We start from the raw sequence: 22,483 nt of genomic DNA on the forward strand, positions 1-22,483 counted from the left end.
GATACCTTTTTAGTCAATAAACAACTTTTCATTCAATATACACATTTTCGGCCAATAGAAACTTTGTGTTATTTTTTTCAATATTTTTTTTTTAATAATTTTATGCATTTTTGCTTACTACTCCAATTTTTTTTCCTAAAACTCATTTCAAACAAATTTAGTAGCTACTCCCGTGTATCGCATGGATTAGCGACTAGTTTTTATAATAAAGAAGTCCAAATTTTGCCATGTCATTAATCCACTAGCAAATCCCCTAAAATAATGTTAAAAATATAATTACTCATAAATGATAATTATTACCTTATATCTTTTACTTAAACAGTATTTGAAAAAAAAAGGAAAAGTCATCCCAGTTAGGTTCCCTTTCCCCTCCTTTTCAATTTGTTTGACAAATCCTTCTAGTTATTGGATAATTTTAAAGAATGAGTGAGAACAAAGGTTAGCCACCACCACTTGGGATGGAGCCATTTTATAGGAAGTTTAGTCAGCTGAGGTTGGAGCAACTATTAGAAATGATAATGGCTATAAGCGAGAAATTATACAGTCCTCATGGTGGACCACGTCATTTATCCCTCATTCCAGTAAAAGACTCCTACCTATTTAAAATTGCTGAGTCAGTATTTAGGTTTTATTTAAAACTCCACAATTTTAAACAAGCGGAAGTTCTTTTATTGGAATGGTGGACCACATCACTTGTCCACCATAAGAACCTTATAATTTCTCGCTATAAGCCTATAACACTGTAGCCTTAAATGCAAAAGAACCACATGTAAGGAGTGCTGGAGAAATGGAGTGTTAACTTTGCTTATTTAGTAAATTGAGTTGAAAGCTCGAAATGTGTGAAAACACAAGAGCTTGTTTAGACCCCCAATTCAAATTATGGCTTAGTTGATTTTACACTAACTTAATATTAAGTGCAGAATAATGTAAACACAAGCATACAAACACGAGAGCTACTCTAATCCATATTTAAAGCAACACAGCAGTAAAATGAAATGAACAAAAGTAGGGAAGAGAGATGCAAACACAGATAACATCGAGACGTGTTATCGAAGAGGAAACCGAAAAACTCGGTGAAAAACCTTTCCGCCGCCCTCCAAGCGAAAATCGATCCACTAGACAATTAGTTAGGATACATGGGTAAGCAAGAGACCCTCCAAGCCTAATCTACCCTCTATACCTAAGCCCTCCAAGCTCCTACTCCAACAAGGCTTCTCGGAATCATGTCTTGTCAAGCTCTCCGGATCCCGCAACAAGCTCCATGTTGCATCTGTCATCCTTGGCTTCTTCCAATGTTTCCCAGCAGCACCAAAACCTCACTGGACACTCTCAAAAGGTGTGGTAAGTGTTTGGGCTATTGACCTCTCAATGGTATGGAAATGGAGAGGTAGGAGATGAGGAAAATCCACAAACAAATGTGTAGAGAATTGTTTGGATTAACAATTTCTAACTCTCAAGTGTTTTAGCTAGGGTTTTCTCTCTGAAACTCTCTCTTACATTTGTGGGTAATGTGTGTATAAATAGTGTAGGCACAGAAAGTGTGTATCAGACTAGACAGGCTGGTAGAACAGAATGTCTCGCGGGTGTCTCGCGAGAAGGCCTTACCCGCAAGATACTCGCGAGACACAACTGTCTCCATCTGGCCTGACTCTTTGCATTCCAGTCATGTGCAAGGCACATGCTTCTTTCCGCGGGATGCTTAGTCGCGATATACCCGCAAAAACTCTTCAGTCTTCAATAACTTGAGTCTTCACACTCTCTCTCACTATCACACAACCCTTATAATAAATTCCCACAACAAATACAAGGTACAAAAGATTGAATAAAATTACAATCAAATTTGGCACAGAATAAAAGCCAACAAAATACATATTTGTAAATTAAAACTTTACATGAGTGTCATGCTCATGCACATTGATCGAGAAGGGAACAAAGTTTCCTAGGAGTTGGAAAATTCTTTTGTTTAATTGAAAAGAAAAATGAGATGATAGACAATCTATATTGTATAAATTTATTCTTATGGCCCTAGTAAATAATTTTTTTAAAAAAATATATCTTTTAGGAAAAAAAAAAAAAAAAAAACCAAAGTTGAGGTAAAAGGAATAAAGCCAAATCCCTAACTTAAAATGGAAAAAGAAAAAGAGACCATCACTACAAATATGTGGGGGAGGATTGGGGTATTCTTCTCCCACTATTTTCTCTTCATTTTTGAGGATTGAATTTTGGTGGGATTGGAGAGAAATTTTATAGACTACCATTTTCACCCCACTATCCTCTCCCAACCAAACACACTCATTTTCTATTTTCTCTCCTCCATTTGGAGTATGTTTGGATCGGTTGAAAATAGGAAAAATGGAAAGGATAGAGAAGAAAATTGAGGAGAAAATTTCATCTATCCTTAATTGGTTGAGTTGGAAACACTGAGGAAAGAAAATGGTGGGCCCCAATATTTTCCATCCAATCCCACAAAAATGCATCTTTCCGAATTGGAGAGAAAATCGGAAAGAAAATGAGAAAAGAAACCCGAATGACTCTTTTGCCCTTGTTCCCTGTTGTCTTTCCCTTGCCAAAGTTATGTTTTTCTTTTGGATGCCGAGAATTTCCTTTCTTAACACAGCTACAGATATGAAAAGAGAATTTGAGCATCTGGGAAGGTGTTTTGCAGTATTGCTAATGGCGAATCAGTGAGAGTAGTGAATAGTGAAAAGAGAACAAATTGCTCAAATTGGTTAAAGCCAAAATAAATAGGGCAAAAAAAAAAAAAAACATGAGTGGCTAAAACAGGGAGGCCATGCAAGACTCCACGTATGAGAAATTCATTACAAAACTAAAAGGCAAGATTAAAGTTGTAGTGTTTCTAATTAGACCAAAAAAAAAAAATTTGAATTGTTCAAACGTAGACATGCATTAGGAAGAACTTATTATTATAATATAGGGTAAATTCCAGAAAACATCCCTGAGGTTTGGATTAATTACAGTTAGGTCCAAGATATTTTGAAAATGACCAATTTGGTCTTTAAAAGACAAAAAAACCCTTACACTGTTATTACCATTTTTATTTCCTACATTACTTTTTTTTTTTCTCAATCCTGTTTGTCTCTCTGTTTCCTCTCTTCTTCCTCATACCTCTCATTCCCCCTCTCATCCTCTCTCTCTCTCTCCAAGCCGATCCACTCTCCTCCCTCTCAAGCCTCTGTTTCTCTCGTCCATGCCTCTTTTCTTCATAGTGGAGCATGGGTTTGGTGGCTGTGAGTTGTGGTTTAGGTGGTTTTTGCGGTGGTGGTGCATTTCTAGTGGTTGGTTTTGGTTTGTTGATGATTTTTTTGGTGGGCTCTGATGTGGTTGGTTTGTGGGTTTTTTTTTTTCTTTGGGTCTTGTGGCCGGCGGTGGTGGTGGGATCTGATGTTTGTGTGGCTTGTTTTGGGTTTTGGGGTTTTTTTTTTCTTTGGGTTTTCTGGCCGGCGGTGGTTTTCAGTGGTGGTGGTGGTGGTTTTCGGTATGGGGTGGATTTGCAGTGGAGGATGCTAAAGGTTTTTTGGATTTGGGTCTTGATGCTATTTGGCTAGGTTTTATGGCTGGTGGTGGTAGTAGCAGATTTGAGGTTAGAGAGGGAGAGTGGGGTTTTGGCTGTGAGAATCAAAGGAACCGCCAAGAGGGGAGAGTGGGAGAGCAGGTCTGTGAGGAATAAAGACAAGAAAAGAAAAGTGTAACGGAGGGTTAAGAGGGATAACGGTGTAAGGGTTTTTTTTGTCTTTTAAGGACCAAATTGGTCATTTTTAAAATATCTTGGACCTAACTGTAATTAACCCAAACCTCAGGGGTGTTTTTTGGAATTTACCCTATAATATATTATTATAACTAGCCTCTAAGCACACGCTCATGTGCGTGCTCAGAGGTTCTTTTTTTTTTTTTTTTTTGGGTAAGGGTTAATTTAAAGTATTCATTATAATTTTGGATCAATACATTTTTCAATTACAAAAATACCTAGGGATGTGATGAAAAATTATTTCACCACATATAATACTCATCACACCCCTAGGTTTTTTTTGTTATTGGAAAATGTAGTGATCCAAAATTATAATGAATACTCTAAATTAAACCCTTACCAAAAAAAAAAAAAAGCTTTTGAGCACGCACATAACCAATAAATCATTTATCCAATTTAACTTTTGTTAACTATAAATATCAATTGGAATGATATTACCAATATTCTGTCGTAATGCACATTGAAAAACACAATAGTAAAAGTTTGGGTTGATTTCCAACCAAATACAGTGAGCAAATTAGATATGTAAAACATTATCTTTCAAACACTCAGATTTACTACAAAAATCAAGTGAAAATGTAATGACCTAATGGACCAATCGGAAGCAAGAGCAACTAAATTTAGTTTTTTTTCATTAATGTTTAGACAATTTTTCATACCTTTGTATAATGCCATCAATGAACAGAAGCAACAACTAAACGCAAAAAGTTGTAACTTTTTAAATTTTCTAAGTTCTAACCACAAAATACAAATATAATCCCAAAGATATTGGCAGTGAGAATTTTATCTTGTACAGGAACGAAAAAAAGTAAAAGAAAGAGTGTGTGAGAGAGAAAGAAAGAGATGTGATACTGGTTGCAAACTGCTATCTTCAATCACAACCTTTCCACCAAACCAAATGAAATTCATCATTGAAAACCACTGAAAGAGAAGCAAATAAACACCAACTTCATATCAGGGGAGAAAGTGAATAATTAATTTTTTTTTTTTTTTTTTTTGAAAGTTATCAACCTAGATGGAGATGTAAGCCCTATAAGTATATTTGTAAGCGGTTCTTTGTAGAGAAAGAGAAATAGATGTCCATATAAAACAAAAAAGAAATAGATCAATGTGTGTGGGGCTGGTGACCTTTTTATGGGATAAATCTTCAATTTGCGGAAGTTATCATTGAGTAGTTTTGGTTAATTTTAAATTTTAAATTTCAATTTGAGAATGGTGAGACAAGTGATGATAACGAGGTGAAAAGGAAAAAAAAAAAAACATATAAGATAAATGGATTAGTGGGAGAGAAGAGAGGAAATGTGTGTTATTTAACTTGTTTTTCTAATTTTGTTTTAAAGAAAAAAAAAAGGGCACGGTTGATTAGAATAAATGGGTTAGTGGGAGTGTTCCTATTTTGTAGTAAACATTTTTTCAAATTTATCTAAAATTTAGGAGTTTTTAAATTAGTAATTTTACATGTCTAACCCTATTATTTAAGATTTACAAACAGGTAAATTTGAGAGTATTTTGGATGTCGAAATTGAAGAATCCAAACAAGAGAAGCCCCTTAAATAGTAGTATAGATACTTAAACATAGGTGTGTAGGGGCATTTTTGAACTAAAAAAGTGAGGAATCCAAACAGGGAAAGCCGCTTAAATGGTAGTATAGATAAACATTTTTCAAAAATATATTATAATAAACCTTTATTTATTTTGAAAGGGCATGAAAGTAAATTTATACAAACTACATTATTTATCTTCTCATTTTCTTTTTCAACCAAACAAAAGATTTTTCTATCCTCCCAACCAAACACAAATGAGTGAAAAATTAAATATTTTCTATCCTCTCAGTTATTTAATCGTCCCACTTTTCCATCATCTCAACCAAACAGACTCTTTATATTTAGGTTTTCACCCCAACCAAATACACTTAAATGACTTCTTGTGTTTTTTACAGAGACCTTGTTTAGGTAAAAGAGATATGGTAATATTATCATTTATGAGTTGTTATTTTTTAAACATCATTTTAGGGAACTTGCTAGTGGATTAATGAAAAGTACCCTAAAAACTTTAGAGAAGATCTTAATCTGATAATTGAGTTAGAAGGATCTTGGCCAAATGGATCTATTTATAGGTTCATAGATAGTTAATGGAAAGTTTGATCCATTTATACACAACTATTATGCCCATTATCTTCATAAAAAAAAAAAAATAAATAAATAAAAAAAAAAAATTATGCCCATTACACACAGAGAAAATCACAATTGATTTACTAACCAACTATAAGCCATAGATGAAAATAACAATAAGAATTTCACAACTCATTTATTAATTAGTCTTAAAAGATGCACCAACACTGAATAACTGCTTCTTATTTCCCTTCTCTAATTTTAATTTAGATATATCCTAATCTGTCAGAAAAGTTTTTGGCTAAACTCCAACCGGATGCGTTTAAGAACTAGCTAGTCTTGTTAACTGCACACGTTGGATAGAATGAAGCAACAAATCACCGATGCGCACGCAACGCAAATAAGAAAACCACAATGAATGTAATAATGGTTTTAATGCTAAAGGTCTTCTTCTATACTAATTTTAAAAGATTAAAAATTCCGGTACAATCAAACTTTCCCCAAGTTGACATTTCAAATTTTCAATCATATTAATATTAGGAGTATATATTTTCAAGTAACTACGGTAGCAGCCGGAACCAGACACGGTACCAACCTGTTCAGTTGCAACCTAGGAGTAGGACTCACTCTTGACTCTCCTCCAGGCTCTAACTAATCAATAATCAATAAATAAACCCACTTACCACTTACCACTACTAGTCTTAGAGGTGGAGCAGAGAAATACTGGTTAAGAAGATTTTGATCATGGGTGGTTCTATTCCTGCTCACAAGTCTGAGTTAGCTCTGACCCAAAGTCCACAGCAGGTCCGAGCCACAGCGAGCGGGCCTAAAAAGAAGGGAACAGTTCGAGCCTGGTTGGTGCTGAACACAACAGGCCAGGCCCAGGTGTTAGAGGCCGGAAAGTCTGAGATCATGAGCCGCACGGGCTTGCCAGGCAGGGACCTTCGGAGCCTGGATCCAGTCCTGTCATACCCATCAAGCATTTTGGGGCGTGAGAGGGCCATAGTGATCAATCTTGAGAATATTAAAGCCATTGTTACGCACAACGAGGTTCTTTTGCTGAACTCAAGGGACCCATCTGTCACACCCTTTATTGAAGAGCTTCAGAAACGGCTTCACTTTCATTACTGATTGAACTCAAATCCGTCAGTGAGTAAGCAGATGGAATCACTCGTGGAATGTGATGGTTTGCTCGACGAGGGACACCGGTGTGGCGCCTGCCACAAAGTCTCCGATGCCAAAGTTAGGATCACAATTAAACACAATAAAGGAGTAAAAGATAGTTTTAGAATATTTTTGCATATATCCTCTTCTGTTGGTTGTGTGAAAGTTTTACACCTGAGGCCTTAAGGGCTAGCCGTTGAGGCTGTTAATGCTTTCTTTAGTAACGCACCTGGTCAGTAATGAGACTTTTAAGAAGCCCTCCAACGGTCTTCTTGGTCGATTTGGTAATTGCTTGGATCATTGATTGACTGCATTGAATAACTCTCTGCCTTCGTCAGTGATGATGGCTTTCTTCGTTGTTTCTGATTACCTCGTCATAGATGATTCTCTCGTCATTAATCTTATCTTCGTCAGCAGGATGTAGAGTCGTCATTCCCGTCAGTTGCCCCCCAGGTTCTGGGGTCGTCGGTGACCCGTCATGACGATCACAGAAGATGAAAAGTTTTTCTTGTGACTCTTGGGGTTCTGTTCCGCCTTTAATGCTTAGTGGCGGCGCTACACGCAATCATGGCCACGTGGCGCTTGATGGTTTGTGGAATTAATGGCATGACCCTTGGGTTTCCCGCTGGTTTTTCAATCGTTTTTGGCCCACATTTAAAACTTCTCCTTTTCAACTTTTCGTTTACTTCTCGGAGAGCAAAAGCAAACCAAATTTTTTAGTGATACTCTGAATGTTTTGAGGCTTCCTTTCTTCTCCGATTTGCCTTGCGCTGTGCTTCTGCCGTTCCGCCATTGGAGGTACGTTCTTCTTTCCTTTTTCTTTCTTCTTTTCTTCTTTTACTGCAGCATAATTTCTGATTTGCTATTCCCTTTTCGCTTCTATTCTGGTGTTGGCTTTTGTTTTTCTTTTGGGGTTTCAGTTTCGTACCTTGTTTTTCCGCCTTTTGATTTCTGTATTTTCCATGGTTGATAGCTTAGAGGTTAGGATAGCTTGTCCGTCGATCTCCTTCCTTTTCGCGTGTCTAGGGGGGTCTTTGGGTACTTACCCTTTTTTAGAAAATTTTGTGTACGAAGGCAATAGCCTGAGCGTCGTTTTGAGTGAGTTGTTGCCTTTGCTCCGTCAATCGCTAAATTGGTTTGAGGGTTTAGGAGGAAGAGGATTAATGTCTGAGGTTAGGTCTAGTGACCTCGAGACTGGGCTATCGTCCAGTGGTGGCCCGGCAGAAGGAGATACAGCCGTCTCTGGTTCTCGAGAGGTTAGGGCTTTTTATGCCCTTAGGGAGATTTGTGGTCTGGATGACGAGACCGTGAATAGATTTAAGGATAGGTTTCAATTTCCGTCTAGGGTTCGTGTTCGTCGTCCTAGGGAAGAAGATAGGGCTTGTCACTTCTTTCCAGGCGAAATATGTTTTTATGAGTCAACTTTCACCTGTAGGCTTAGGTTCCCCGTCCACCCGTTCCTGATGGAACTTTTAGATCATTTTGGTATAGCTCCTGGGCAGCTCATGCCTAACTCGTGGAGGATCGTCATCAACTGTATGCAAATATGGTTGGCCTCCAACGGGGATATGATCAGGATAGGCGAGCTCACCTACCTGTATCGTTTGAAAGAGTCTAAGGAGTGGGGGTATTATGAATTAGTCCCTTGGGAGAGAAAGACTAGGATCGTCAAGGGACTGCCCTCGTCATTCAGGTATTGGAAGTCGCGCTTTTTCTTTGTGTCTGGGGACGACTTCGAGACTCAATCCAGCAGTGATTGGGGTGATATCCCGAGGTTGCTCCGTCGGTAGGGAACCCCGGCCTTAGGTGCGTCAGTATTTCTCCCCGTTGTTTCAATTTTGCCAATTTTGAGGTTCTGGTCTTGCTGACTTCTTTGTTTCTTTGTTTGGTATAGTTAAAAGACGGCCTGGATTGAAGAGACGGTATAAAGAACGCATAGAGACCGCCATCAGGTACGCTGAGACGATTGAGAGCTAGGACGAACTGGTTGACCCTCGATCTCTTGCGTTTTACAACCTTGGTCCTGACCCATCTCCTTTCGTTCTTCGTCAGCTTGGCATTGAAGGCAAAAAGAGTAAGTTTTAACTTCGTCAATGCTGATTCCCCTTATGTATAACTTCTTCAATGCTGATTCCCCTTATGTATACTTAAGCAATTTTTTTGACACACTTTCTTCTTGCAGAGATGACGACAAAATTCAACAAGGACATGTATGCCAAGATGAGGTCAAAGAAGGACGAACCCCTGTCCAATCTGGGAAAGAAGACTGTGCGAGTCACCGGGAAGGGTCCTGCCTCCATCCCGCTCAGCATCGTTCCTTCCATAGCTTCTGAGACGACGAGGACTGCCTCCCCGACCGTTTCAATAGAAGAGATTCCTACTCCCGGCTCCAAAAGGCCGCGTGTGTCTGGCAAAGGGAAGGAGAAGACGGGTACTCGTTCATCCACAATATGGGATGACGAGTCTCTGGCCATAGAAAGAGCTCACGAGGTCGTTACTTCATCGAACTTGAAGGCTCTTTCTGACCTATCCTTAAACGATGTGGCCTCTCGTCACGTCCACAAACTTGTCCAGGTGTGGGGTTCTTCTCTCTTTATCATCATATATATATATATATATATATATTTTATAGACGACCTCATAATTCCTTCCAGGTGTTGGGAGAGAGTCTCCATATCACTGCTGAGTACCTCACTCAAGGGGCCAAGGTGGCGTCTTTGGCAACCCGGATGGAGGCTTTGGAGAAGGAGAACTCTGACCTGAGGACGAACCTGATCACTTCCATGGACGAGGCAACGACGTTGAAGGAGAAGGTCAAGGTGTTGGAGGACGACCTCAGAGTGGAGCGCAGGTTGACTTTCGAGAAGGACGAGCAGCTTCTGGCAGCCAAGGAGAAACTGGTGACCATCGCTGCTCGATCTGTGGAGGCTTTCCAGACCACTGACGAGTACAACACTGTGCTCTTCAGTTGGTATTTTAAAGGTTTTGAGCTTCTCCGGAGGTACATGATCAAGCATCCTTCTGGAGTCAACCTGGAGAGCCTGGATTTGGAGGAAGTGGACAAGGAGATGGCTCTGGAGGAGGCGGCTTCGTCTTCTGCTCCTGGTGATGATGCTCTCGATGAAGCTCCCGAGCCTGTTGCTGACGTGCCGGCCAGTGAAGGCACAGCTGATGCTTGACTCTTCATACTTAGAAAATTTTTTTGTTTTATTGTGGGTGCCCGTCTTGTTTTGGGCCTTTCTTTTTGTAAATCTAATTTCAAAACAATTTACTTTATTTGGAAAACAATGATATTGGCCCAGTGTTTATGGGCTGGAATGAAGCGTACTTACTTTTCTTTTTGATGTTCTGGCTGATTTACATCCGTCCGTACTTTTTGTGCTTTGTTAATTAGTTGTTGATTTAATGCACTGTGCTCTTCCGTCAACTGACTTCTGCCATTTGACTTATGTCCGTCCAGGCGGACTTTTATCACTTGGTCTTTTAACCTCATTATTATGGTCGTCAGTAACTTACATCCGTCAAGGCGGAATCTTGTTACTGTCTTTTAACCATAGTATTATGGTCGTCGGTAACTTACATCCGTCAAGGCGGAATCTTGTTACTTAGTCTTTTAATCATAGTATTATGGTCGTCGGTAACTTACATCCGTCAAGGCGGAATCTTGTTACTTAGTCTTTTAACCATAGTATTATGGTCGTCGGTAACTTACATCCGTCAAGGCGGAATCTTGTTACTTAGTCTTTTAACCATAGTATTATGGTCGTCGGTAATTTACATCCGTCAAGGCGGAATCTTGTTACTTAGTCTTTTATAGGCCTCATGGTCGACCTGTACTGCCTGCGCAAAAACATTGAAGGAATAATACTTTTATTAACTTCAGTAACAAATGCATTCGTGTATTACATTTACTCATGGTATTTCTTTAAATGCTCAATGTTCCAAGGACGATGGAGCTTTCGTTCGTCCATAGTTTCCAGATGGTAACTCCCTTGCCTAGAGTAGTGAACGACGCGATATGGCCCTTCCCATGTAGGGCCCAACTTCCCTTGAGTAGGGTCTTTAGTAGCTATAGTGACTTTGCGAAGGACGAGGTCCCCTATGGCCAGACGCCTGAGTTTGACCCTCTTATTGTAATACTCGGCCATTTTCTTTTGATACTTTGTTATTCTACTGGACGCATTGTCTCTTATTTCATCCAAGCAATCCAGGTTGAACCGCAGTCCCTCGTCATTGAGTCCCTCTCTGAAAGCTCCTCGTCTGACGCTTGTTACTCCAACTTCTACTGGGATCACTGCTTCTGAGCCGTAGGTAAGCTTGAAGGGTGTCTCTCCTGTCGGGGTTCTGACTGTAGTCCTGTATGCCCACAAGACACTAGGCAGTTCTTCTGGCCAGGCACCTTTTACTTCGTCCAGCTTGGTTTTGATTATCTTGAGTAACGTCCTGTTTGTTACTTCCGTCTGTCCATTTGCCTGGGGGTGTCCCGGGGATGAGAACTGATTCTTGATCCCGAGGTCCGAGCAGAACTCTCTGAAGCCTTGGCTGTCGAACTGCTTCCCATTATCAGATATGATCGTCAAAGGGATCCTGAACCTGCAGATTATGTTTTTCCACACGAAGCTCCGGATCCGAGCCTCAGTGATGGTTGCTAGGGCCTCTGCTTCAACCCATTTTGTGAAATAGTCAATAGCAACTAGAAGGAATTTTACCTGACCTTTACCTTGGGGCAGAGGACCGACGATGTCGATTCCCCATTGCGCGAATGGCCATGGGGAGGATATGGTCGTCATCTTCTCTGCTGGAAGTCGTTGTACATTCTCGTACCGTTGGCATCTGTCGCATCTTCTGACGAGGTCAGCAGCATCCCCCTGCATGGTTGGCCAAAAGTACCCCGCTCTTATCACCTTGTTTACTAGGGATCTGGGGCCGGCATGGTCGCCACAGACTCCTCCGTGTACTTCTAGGATGTATTTAGCCTCGTCCTCGTCGACGCACTTTAGGTAAGGCATAGAGAAGCCTCTCTTGTACAAGACGTCATTTAGGATCGTGAACCTGGCCGCTCTCTTTTTGACCTTTCTGGCTTCGTCAGTATTCTGAGGTAAGTGTCCGTCTCGGAGGAAGGATATTAAGGGCGTCATCCAGGTGTTTGGGCTCTGGGTGGTGAGCACTGCCACCTCTTCAATACTAGGGTATTTCTGAATTTCTATTGCCACGTCTGTGCTCGTCATTCCTGCTTCTGACGACGCTAGTTTCGACACTTCGTCAGCTTCAATATTCTGGTTTCTTGGTATCTGGACGAAATCCACTGTGTCGAACTCCTGAGTTAGTTGCCTCGTCAGTTTAAGGTATTTCTGCATCCTTTCCTCCTTTGCCTCGTACTCTCCACTGATCTGTCCGATTACCAGCTTTGAATCACTCTGGACCAGCAAATTTTTGGCACCAAGCGCTTTTCCAAGCCTCAAGCCCGTCAATATTCCTTCATATTCGGCTTCGTTATTGGTGGCTGGGAATTCCAGTTGAACTCCATATTTCATCACTTCTCCGTCGGGGGTAGTTATGACGACCCCTACTCCCCCCCTCTTTTGGGCTGACGAACCATCTGTCTGTATTGTCCATTTATCAACTTCGTCTGTAGTTCCTTCTTCGTCTGGAAGAGTGAATTCAGCGATGAAGTCAGCCAGAGCTTGTGCCTTGATGGCTGCTCTTGGATGGTACTCGATGTCAAATTGGCTGAGTTCGATTGCCCATTGGACCATTCTCCCTGCTGCTTCTGGTTTGTTCATTGATTTCTTAATTGGCTGGTCCGTCATCACAAGGATAGGGTTTGACTGGAAATACGGCCTGAGCTTGCACGAGGCTACTATAAGCGCGAACGCAATCTTTTCAATCCTTGGGTACCTGAACTCAGCTCCTTGAAAGGCCTGACTGACGTAGTACACCGGGAGTTGCTTCTTGCCTTCTACTCTAATCAAGGCTGCGCTGACTGCCGAGGCTGACACCGCCAGGTACAAGTATAGGTTCTCCCCTCCTTTGGACGGGCTCAGGAGAGGTGGACTGCTCAGATATCGCTTCAGCTCTTGGAACGCTACTTCGCATTCGTCGGTCCAAGCGAAAGCTTGCTTGAGGGTTTTGAAAAAGGGCAGGCATTTGTCTGTGGCCCTAGAGACGAACCTATTTAGAGCTGCTATCCTTCCTGTAAGTTTTTGTACATCCTTGACGGTCTTGGGTGGGGCCATGTCAATGATAGCTTGTACTTTTTTCTGGATTGGCTTCTATTCCTCTCTGAGACACCATGAATCCCAAGAATTTTCCCGAGGCTACCCCAAAAACACATTTGTTTCGATTCAACTTCATCTGGTGTTTTCTCAGGGTTGCGAAAGTCTCCTCCAGATCGTCCAGATGTGCGAGCTCTTCCTTACTCTTGACGAGCATATCGTCTACGTATACCTCCATGTTTTTGCCAATTTGTTGGTTAAACATTTTGTTTACCATCCTCTGATATGTAGCTCCAACATTTTTCAGCCCAAAAGGCATCACCTTGTAACAATAGAGTCCCTGGCTGGTGATGAAGGCCGTCTTCTCCTGGTCTTCTTCAGCCATCTTTATCTGGTTGTACCCTGAGAAGGCGTCCATGAACGTCAACAACTTGTGTCCAGCGGTAGAGTCCACGAGCTGGTCTATCCTTGGTAGAGGGAAGCTGTCCTTTGGGCATGCTTTATTCAGGTCAGTGAAGTCTACACACATTCTCCACTTTCCATTTGGTTTCTTTACCAGGACGACGTTGGCGAGCCATTCTGGGTAGTATACCTCCCGGATGAACCCTGCCGTCAAGAGTTTGGTTACCTCCTCTGCTACTGCCTGATCTCGCTCTGGAGCGAAAGTTCTTCGTCGTTGCTGAACGGGCTTCCTGTTGGGGTCCACATTCAGTCTATGCTGGATGATCTCTGGAGATATGCCTGGCATGTCCTCGTGACTCCATGCAAAGACATCAAGATTCCCTTTAAGGAACTTTATGAGTCTCGCTCTCATCTCAGGGCTTAGCGTCGTCCCTATTCTAGTTGTCCTGTCCGCATTTCCTTCTACCAATTCCACTGCTTCCAGGATCTCCACTCCGTCTTCCTCTTTTTCTTCTATCGTCCACGTGTGGTTCTCCTTTCTTGCCAGCACGGCCTGGTAGCACTCCCTTGCCAGGACCTGATCGCCCTTCACTTCACCCACACCATCGTCTGTTGGGAATTTCACCTTCAAACAGTAAGTTGACGTTGCCGCCTTCCACTTGTTTAGGGTAGGCCTCCCAATGATGACATTGTAGGACGAGGGGCAATCTACAACCAGGAAATCTACTTGTTTGGTCAGTTGCAACGGATAGGTCCCTGCTGTCACCGTCAGAGTCACTATACCCCTGGGATAGACCCTGTCTCCACTGAAACTGACAAGCGGAGAGTCGAAAGGACAGAGCCTTTTTGGATCTAACTTCAACTGCTGGAAGGCTGGGAGGTAGATGATATCCGCTGAGCTTCCGTTATCAACAAGGATCCTTCTGGTATTGAACCCTTCTATATTCAGCACTATGACCAGGGGATCGTTGTGAGGCTGCTTCACTCCCCTGGCGTCTCCTTCATTAAAGGACATATCTTGGTATGTTCGTCGGTACTTGGACGGAGGAATGGTGTGGACGCTGTTTACCTGTCTGTGGTATGCTTTTCTAAGTGATCTAAATGACCCTCCTGAGAATGGTCCTCCCGTGATCGTGTTTATCTCCCCGATCACTTTGCGTGGAGGTTGGGACGTATGGTCGTCATCCCGAGTGAAGGATTCATGTTGTGTCTTGTTGTCGTCTCTGAACTTGCTATATTCTCCTTTCTTTACATATTTCTGCAACTTTCCTTTCCGTATTAACTCCTCTATTTGTTCCTTCAGGTCTCTGCAATCTTCTGTATTGTGGCCGTGGTCTCTGTGGAACCGGCAATACTTGTTCTTGTCACGTACGTTGGGGGACGAGTGTAATGGCCTGGGCCATTTGAGATAATGCTCGTCCTTGATCTGCGTGAAAATCTTGTCAACAGGCATAACCAAAGGAGTAAATTTTACCTGATGAGGATTTTTGTCATCTCTCCTTCTATTCCCGTCACTGTTCCGACGTTCTAGTCTGTCTCTCTTTTGCCTTCTGCGGTCGTCTTCCCTCTTGGACTTGTCTCCTAGCCTCTCGGTATCTTTTATGGCAGCTAGAGCGTCTTCCGCGTTCATGTATTTTTGGGCCTTCAGGAGCATCTCAGCCATTGTCTTCGGAGGGTTTTTGGCAAGAGAGGCTACAAGGTCTCTGGACTTCAATCCTGCCTTGAAGGTCGTCAGTTGCACCTTGTCATCAGCTTCGTCCACCTCCAGAGTTTCCCGGGTGAATCGCTTGACATATGACCTCAGAGTCTCCTTCTCTCCCTGTCTTATGGTGAGTAAGTAATCTACTGGTCTCCTTGGGCGTTGTCCCCCTATGAAGTGACGCAGGAAAGCACTACTTAGCTGATCGAAGTTGTCTATGGACGAGTTTGGCAACTTGGTAAACCACTCTCTTGCAGCTCCTTTGAGAGTCGTAGGGAAGGAACGACACAATATCTCGTCAGGTGGTTGCTGGAGGCCCAGAGTCGTCTTAAAGGTATTAAGATGATCCTGAGGGTCCTTGAGTCCGTCGAATGGTTCTAACTGAGGCAGGCGAAACTTTGACGGCACGGGGCAATCAAGTACCGCTGCAGTGAAGGCCGAATCTGTAGCCCTTACCATCTTGTCTACACTCCGGTCTGTCTTTTCCTTGATAGCGCTCCTTAGTTCGTCCATCTCTTTCCTCATCTCCCGAAGAAGATCTGAGTTCTGTTCGTCCGGAGTAGTTGGTCTCCGGGGGGTTTCCCTCTGTTGGCTATCCCCCTCTCCCTCCGTGTTACCCTTGGATCGGTTTTCTTCCTATTGAGCTTGTTGAACCTGCTGGAGCCGCAACTTCATTTCCTGGTTCTGCCTGGTGAGTTCCTCAATGGTGGCTGCCAGGGCTTGAACTTGCTGGGCCAAGGTCGTTGAATCTGGGTTGGATTCCATCTGGATATGGTGAATTGATGGAAACTACGTTTTCGAATGTAAATCTGAAAACTCGTTCCCACAGACGGCGCCTAACTGATGGAACTCAAATCCGTCAGTGAGTAAGCAGATGGAATCACTCGTGGAATGTGATGGTTTGCTCGACGAGGGACACCGGTGTGGCGCCTGCCACAAAGTCTCCGATGCCAAAGTTAGGATCACAATTAAACACAATAAAGGAGTAAAAGATAGTTTTAGAATATTTTTGCATATATCCTCTTCTGTTGGTTGTGTGAAAGTTTTATACCTGAGGCCTTAAGGGCTAGCCGTTGAGGCTGTTAATGCTTTCTTTAGTAACGCACCTGGTCAGTAATGAGACTTTTAAGAGGCCCTCCAACGGTCTTCTTGGTCGATTTGGTAACTGCTTGGATCATTGATTGACTGCATTGAATAACTCTCTGCCTTCGTCAGTGATGATGGCTTTCTTCGTTGTTTCTGATTACCTCGTCATAGATGATTCTCTCGTCATTAATCTTATCTTCGTCAGCAGGATGTAGAGTCGTCATTCCCGTCAATTACCATTCCTGTCATACCCAGGTTTGAACTTTACTCGTTAGAAGCAATGTTTGAAACAAAACCCATGCAATATCACATTGGGAAAAGATAGGGTCTTAAGTGTTTGGAAAATTTTCTTATGTTTTGGGCGTATAAAGCGACCAGGGGGGCCTCCATATGTCCGGCACACAAGATGAAAACCCCTATTGCTCGCTTTAGTGCACTAGACCTGATGCCATCGAGTCCAGTGTGCCGGAGGCATTGGACCCAAGTCAATTTGTATCACATAAAAATGTAACTTTTTTTTTTATATATAATTAATTTTGTCACATATCATCTAGTTACTTATGATAATGTTAGGTAAAAGTTTAACATTACCACCGCACCTATAGGCCAGTTGGCATCTCTCTACGCACGGAGTGTTTGGGTTTCGGGGAGAAGGTAGGATAACATATTAGTAATTAGTAATACTAATAAATAGAATTTCTAACTACCCAAAAAAAAAAATTTTAACATTATTTGAAATGTTTTTGTTGTGTTATTTATATGTAAAATATATTGTGATGTTCGGCAGTTGTGCACGTCATGTATGTGAAATTTAGAATAGATGAAGTCGGTGGTCCTTTTCAGATTCCTACTCCGTTGACAAAGCTATCAAAATGATATAAATTTGCAACACATACTATTATTATTATTATTATTTTTTTTTTTTTATGGATTGGGTTCATAAAAAAAATATATGCTTACAGATGATTGATATTTTCATGTAATTTATTATATGTCAATTACTATCTGGAACCTCAGCAAGTATGAAAAAAAATTTATAAAATTTGTTGTCTCATTTTAGTTATTTTTCGTGAAGTTCTAATTTACAAGGTTACTACACAAACAACAAAAGCTGGCTGGATGTGGTAATGTGTAGCCTTTGAAGTCTGTGTGTGTGTGTTTGCAGGCATCCCTGATGATTGTATAAGACAGTGACTATTAAGTTTATATACTAATACAAAAGCCCACAAACTTTGGCAACAACAAAGGGTGTAAAAAAAGGTTTGAGCCTCAATAAAGTTATAATTTGAATAGTAGTAGACCAGTAGTAATTGTTTTCTCTAGTAAATGTATGATGGAGAGTGAAGTTATGATTTTTTTTTTTTTTTAAATGGTTAATGCTGCAGAATTGAACTCTTCACTCTTAAGGGTGAACTCATTTTGATTCGAAATGTGTTACTGGAGAACTTTCCTTTCAACCATGTGAATGCAGCTGTGTCAAGTATTAACCTCTGTTTGCCATTCAACCGCAATCATATAAAATATTAATTTAATTATTTTTTATAAAAATTCTCTGCTGGGATTTTTTTCCCCAAAATCCTGAGGTTGGTCTTGGAATTGGGATTTCTACATGTTTCATTCTGCTTATAATTAGTAATGCAATGGCCAGCGTAGTTGTTTCAAGATTAGTGTTCTATGGTGATGATCCTCTTGCCTTTGGAAGGCCTTCAATTTTCAAATTATTATTCAACTTGATTACTGAGCTAATAAATGTTTAAGAAACTTGAAGAGTAGACCTTAATTTCCTTTTCTTTTGCTGATTTATTATTTTCTTCCTTTTTATGAGTGAGTTTAGCCCTAAGGAAAAGACTCAGTATCTTATGTATCAGCTATATGAAACATCTTTATCACATTATATGAGTACCTAAGTGGGACCAACATAATGTGAGAGAGATGCTGCATATAACTAATACATAAGATACTTTTTTCAAGAAAGGGGAAGGATTAATTTGTTAATTATTTATGTGTTTTCTGTTTGTTATTTTGTTGCTTTTATAGGAGGCCGATGATGAAGTTTCTAACAAGAATAATGTACATGAATTGGAAGATTTGAAATCAAGGATTGGTAGTTCTCAAAGGTTCTCCAAAAGATTTTTAAAGTTCATGGATCAAGATGAGTCAATTAAGATGGAGGATGAAGTTGAGAGTAAAGATGGATCAGAGGTTCTTCCATTTGAGTTTGTTGCATTGGAAGCATGCCTTGAGGCTACTTGTAGTCGCTTAGATAGTGAAGTAAATGTCCTTTCCTCCAGTTCTATAGTTTTTTTTTTTTTTTTTTTTTTTTAATTATTACGGGCCTTCTGTTATAAATGTTATTTAATTTATTTTACAAGGGATCACAATTTATATTCTTGTGGTATGCTCTAATTACATTTATCTTCTGACTAATAAATTCCTTTGCCTTACAATATAATTATTAACATTTATGTCCATGTTGCAGCTACTAGCACACAATAAATCAACAATATGAAGACACTTAACTATTTGTTTTGTTCCTCAAAAAAAAAAAAAAAAAAAAGTTTTAAACTGTTAATCTCACTTTCTTTTTCTTCATAATTTTATTTACTGTTCATTTATCCTTTTGTTATTTGTCTCCAAACCAGGCCAGGACATTGGAGAAAGAGGCTCATCCAGCCTTAGATAAACTGACTTCAAGTATTAGTACGCTCAACTTGGAACGTGTTCGTCAAATCAAAAGCCGCTTGGTTGCAATAACTGGACGTGTTCAAAAGGTTACTTTATTTTCAGATTATGAACCAATACAGATGTTTTATTTTTATATCATGTCATTGATTGTGACCATGATACATTGTGGTTGTCGGTTTAAACTTCAAATCACCCCAAACAATTGAACCACAATGTCGTGTTCTTCATTTGTAAATTTCTATTGATTGTAGTTATGCTCATCATCAGGTAAGGGATGAATTAGAACACTTACTAAATGATGATGGAGATATGGCTGAGATGTATCTAACTGAAAAGTTTCAACAAAGCCTAGAAAATTCTTCTACTTCCTCTATAAATGAGAGAGATGACACGGATGATGAAGAATTTCAATCAGCCATTGATGATAGGCATGTGATAATATTACTCACTTTTATGATATGAACACTGATTTTTAGCTGTTTGGAATTACTTGCTGTCTTCTATGACACTTAGAATTCTCATTGTGTATTACCAGGGTGGCAGCTGAAATCTCATCTGAAGTTAGTGAGTCTGCTAACGATACTCACAGTGCTATGGTCAAGAACTTTGATGTTAAGGAGCTTGAAATGCTCTTGGAGCCGTACTTCGTGCAAATTGATGGTACATTAAACACAGTATCCACGGTATGAACCCCATTTTACAGCTAAATTTTCTTTTTGGCTTTCATTTTCTTTAGGCTCTCTTTTTTTCATACTTAGTAATGCTGATATATTTCCACCATCCCACTCAAAAAAAAAAAAAAAAGATTCTAATGCTTGTGGTTTAATTTTTATGGTTGACCATTAGCATTCAAACTGCCCAGCAGAAATTTCAGGACTAGAATGCATTGATAGTGCAGAAATTCGCAGAAATTCACCCATACAGATTCTTGACTTTCATCCTAAAAGTATCAATATATATATACTGCCTCCTAGACAAGGAAGAGGAGTTACTAAATCATGTGATCCTTATATTTAGTGGGTCGCTTCCTTTTAATATGTTGTTTTTTGCTCGTCTCACTTGAGCTTTTGCAAAGAATGAACTACTCATGTGGTTTATGAGCTTTAAAATTTCTGTTATTTGATAGAAGATGGAACATTTAACTTTGAAAATAATTTGATTTTAACACAACCTTCTATATTCATTAAAAAGTTATTCAATGTAATGTGTAAGGTTGAATTTATTCAACCATCTAATTGGCTTTATTCCGTGCCAAATTTGCTTGTAATTCAGCATTTAGAAACCCTGTATTTAGGTGGGATTGTTGTAAGGGTAGTGAGTGAGATAGAGTGAAGATTGCTCAAGAGTGTGCAAGAAAACAGAGTGTCGCGGCTGGGACTCGCGGGTGGACTCGCGGCTTCAACCCGCCAGAAGATGCACACGTGCCAAGCATGCTGGAAGATGAACAGTCATGCTAGCTGGAGCACTACAGGACAAAACAGGACAACTGGCCATACGGTTAACTCGCGACTGGATCTCGCGACTTGGTCAAGCCGCGAGGTCAAGTCGCGAGCCACCCCTGTTTTGGAAAAACCTGACGTTTCGCATTCCTCTTCACTCCAGTATAAATACCCTTTTAACCCACGATTGAAAGAGAGCTTCCAGAGAGAATTTTGAGAGAGAAACCCTAAAGAAAAAAACAGATTGTTTCACCCACAATCTCTACCTTAGAGTCTCATCAAATTCTCTCACTCTCTTCCTCTCCATTGTCAAATCCTTGAGAGGCATTATACCAAACCTGGTTCTCACCATTATCATCTCTGTGAGACAGACGTTTGGAGTTCTGGGAAGCAGTTAGGAAGGAGCCAATCTTCATTGGTTGATGCTACGGTGTAGTAGCGGAATCCGGAAAGCTAGAAAAGAAAAAGGTTCGGCGCAACCTCGTTGGAGCAAGAAGCTTGGAGGGCTTAGGTGCATTGGGTAGATTAGGCTTGGAGGGTCTATTGCTGTCCTTGTATCCCAACTGTATTTTCTAGTGGATTGATTACCGCTTGGAGGGCGGCGGAGAGGTTTTTCGCCGAGGTCTTCGGTTTCCTCTTCGATAACACATCTGGTGTTATCTCTGTGTTTGCATCTTCCTTCCTCTCTATCTCTGCCTTTACATTATCTGTTGTGGTTTATTTTGTTATGGCTTAGATAGTTGTTTAACCAATTTCATACTATAGCATATGTTAAGTTTCCGCACACTAGTTGTTTGACATATTGCTTGTGTTGGTTAAATTGGTTTTTGAGGGTCTAAACGTTCAAAAGTGTTTTTGTACACGTTTTTGAACTTTCATAATGTATGCATTGCACAGATTCCACTTAAATTTTCATATATTTATTTTCTTAAATACTTAATAAGTTTAACTAATAAATGTGTTGGAACTTTAATTTTCAATCTGTGTTATGGTTTCCTTTTGTTTCAAGCATCCTATTTATTGACTTTTCCATTGTTAGTACTTAGTAATAAGTATATCAGTCTTTTCTGATGGTTGGTCTCTTGAAAGCTGAGGGAGTATGTAGACGACACAGAGGACTACCTCAACATAATGCTTGATGACAAACAGAACCATCTCCTGCAAATGGGGGTTCTATTATCAACAGCAACCGTTGTGGTGAATTCCTTTATTGTTGTGGCTGGAATTTTAGGTATGAACATCAGATTCAATCTATTCAATGACGTACCACCTGGGAATACAAGATTTCTATGGACTTGTGGAGGCGGCACGTTTTCTTGCATAGTCTTGTATATCTTTGCTATTGCCTGGTATAAACAAAAGCGATTGCTAGAAAGATGAAGGGAGAGAGACCATTAATTCGAAACTTTTGTTGTGTCATAAAGTTGGGAGTTGTATGGACCCATAAAACTTTTATATGTAATGTATACCTCTTATTATGTTTTGGTTATTATCATGGACATGCTTTCTTAATCTGTTACAGTTTCAAATACTTTCAGTTTACTGGTTAATAACATTCACGCAGTGTTTGCAGGTATTTGATTTTAAATTTTATTCTCAGGCTAAAGTGAGAATGTTTAGACAATTATGTGATCAAATCAAATGCTTTATTCTCCTGAGCAGTGATGTTCGAAGTTAACAGACTATTTTCTCAGGTTCGTTGCAAATCTCAATCCAATCTAAATCTGTGGCATATTTGATGGATCATATGTTAATGAAATACTAACGTCCTCAACCTTCCTTATCATGCAAATTTGTGGTTTATCAGTTAATCAAAAATCATCTCCATTTCCCATGAAAAAAATAAAATAAAATCATCTCCATGCTTCCTGGCGGAACTATCACATCATCTATTCATTTTATTATATTTTTGGATA

General features: G+C 40.3%; 2 protein-coding genes across 4 annotated transcripts in view; both read left to right on the plus strand.

Annotated features, from left to right (window-relative positions):
- The window catches only part of LOC126707155 (magnesium transporter MRS2-3-like), a 71,051-nt gene extending 48,995 nt beyond the window's left edge, over window positions 1-22,056 (plus strand). Inside the window, exons 2-6 of one of the 3 annotated variants that reach the window (XM_050406757.1) lie at window positions 18,481-18,714; window positions 19,086-19,214; window positions 19,396-19,556; window positions 19,664-19,811; window positions 21,657-22,056. In XM_050406757.1, the coding sequence (XP_050262714.1) occupies window positions 18,481-18,714; window positions 19,086-19,214; window positions 19,396-19,556; window positions 19,664-19,811; window positions 21,657-21,947 (963 nt within the window). In that variant the 3' untranslated portion in view covers window positions 21,948-22,056. The remainder of the gene's footprint in view (window positions 1-18,480; window positions 18,715-19,085; window positions 19,215-19,395; window positions 19,557-19,663; window positions 19,812-21,656) is intronic. The other 2 variants (XM_050406759.1, XM_050406758.1) reach the window with 2 other exon arrangements.
- On the plus strand, window positions 6,554-7,303 carry LOC126707162 (magnesium transporter MRS2-3-like). The gene has a single exon (XM_050406765.1). The coding sequence runs from the start codon at window positions 6,622-6,624 to the stop codon at window positions 7,006-7,008; it is 387 nt and encodes a 128-aa protein (XP_050262722.1). The 5' UTR covers window positions 6,554-6,621; the 3' UTR covers window positions 7,009-7,303.
- Window positions 22,057-22,483: the final 427 nt, after the last annotated feature.

This window comes from Quercus robur, chromosome 11 (assembly GCF_932294415.1).
Source record: "Quercus robur chromosome 11, dhQueRobu3.1, whole genome shotgun sequence".
In the NCBI taxonomy this organism is placed as follows: domain Eukaryota; kingdom Viridiplantae; phylum Streptophyta; class Magnoliopsida; order Fagales; family Fagaceae; genus Quercus; species Quercus robur.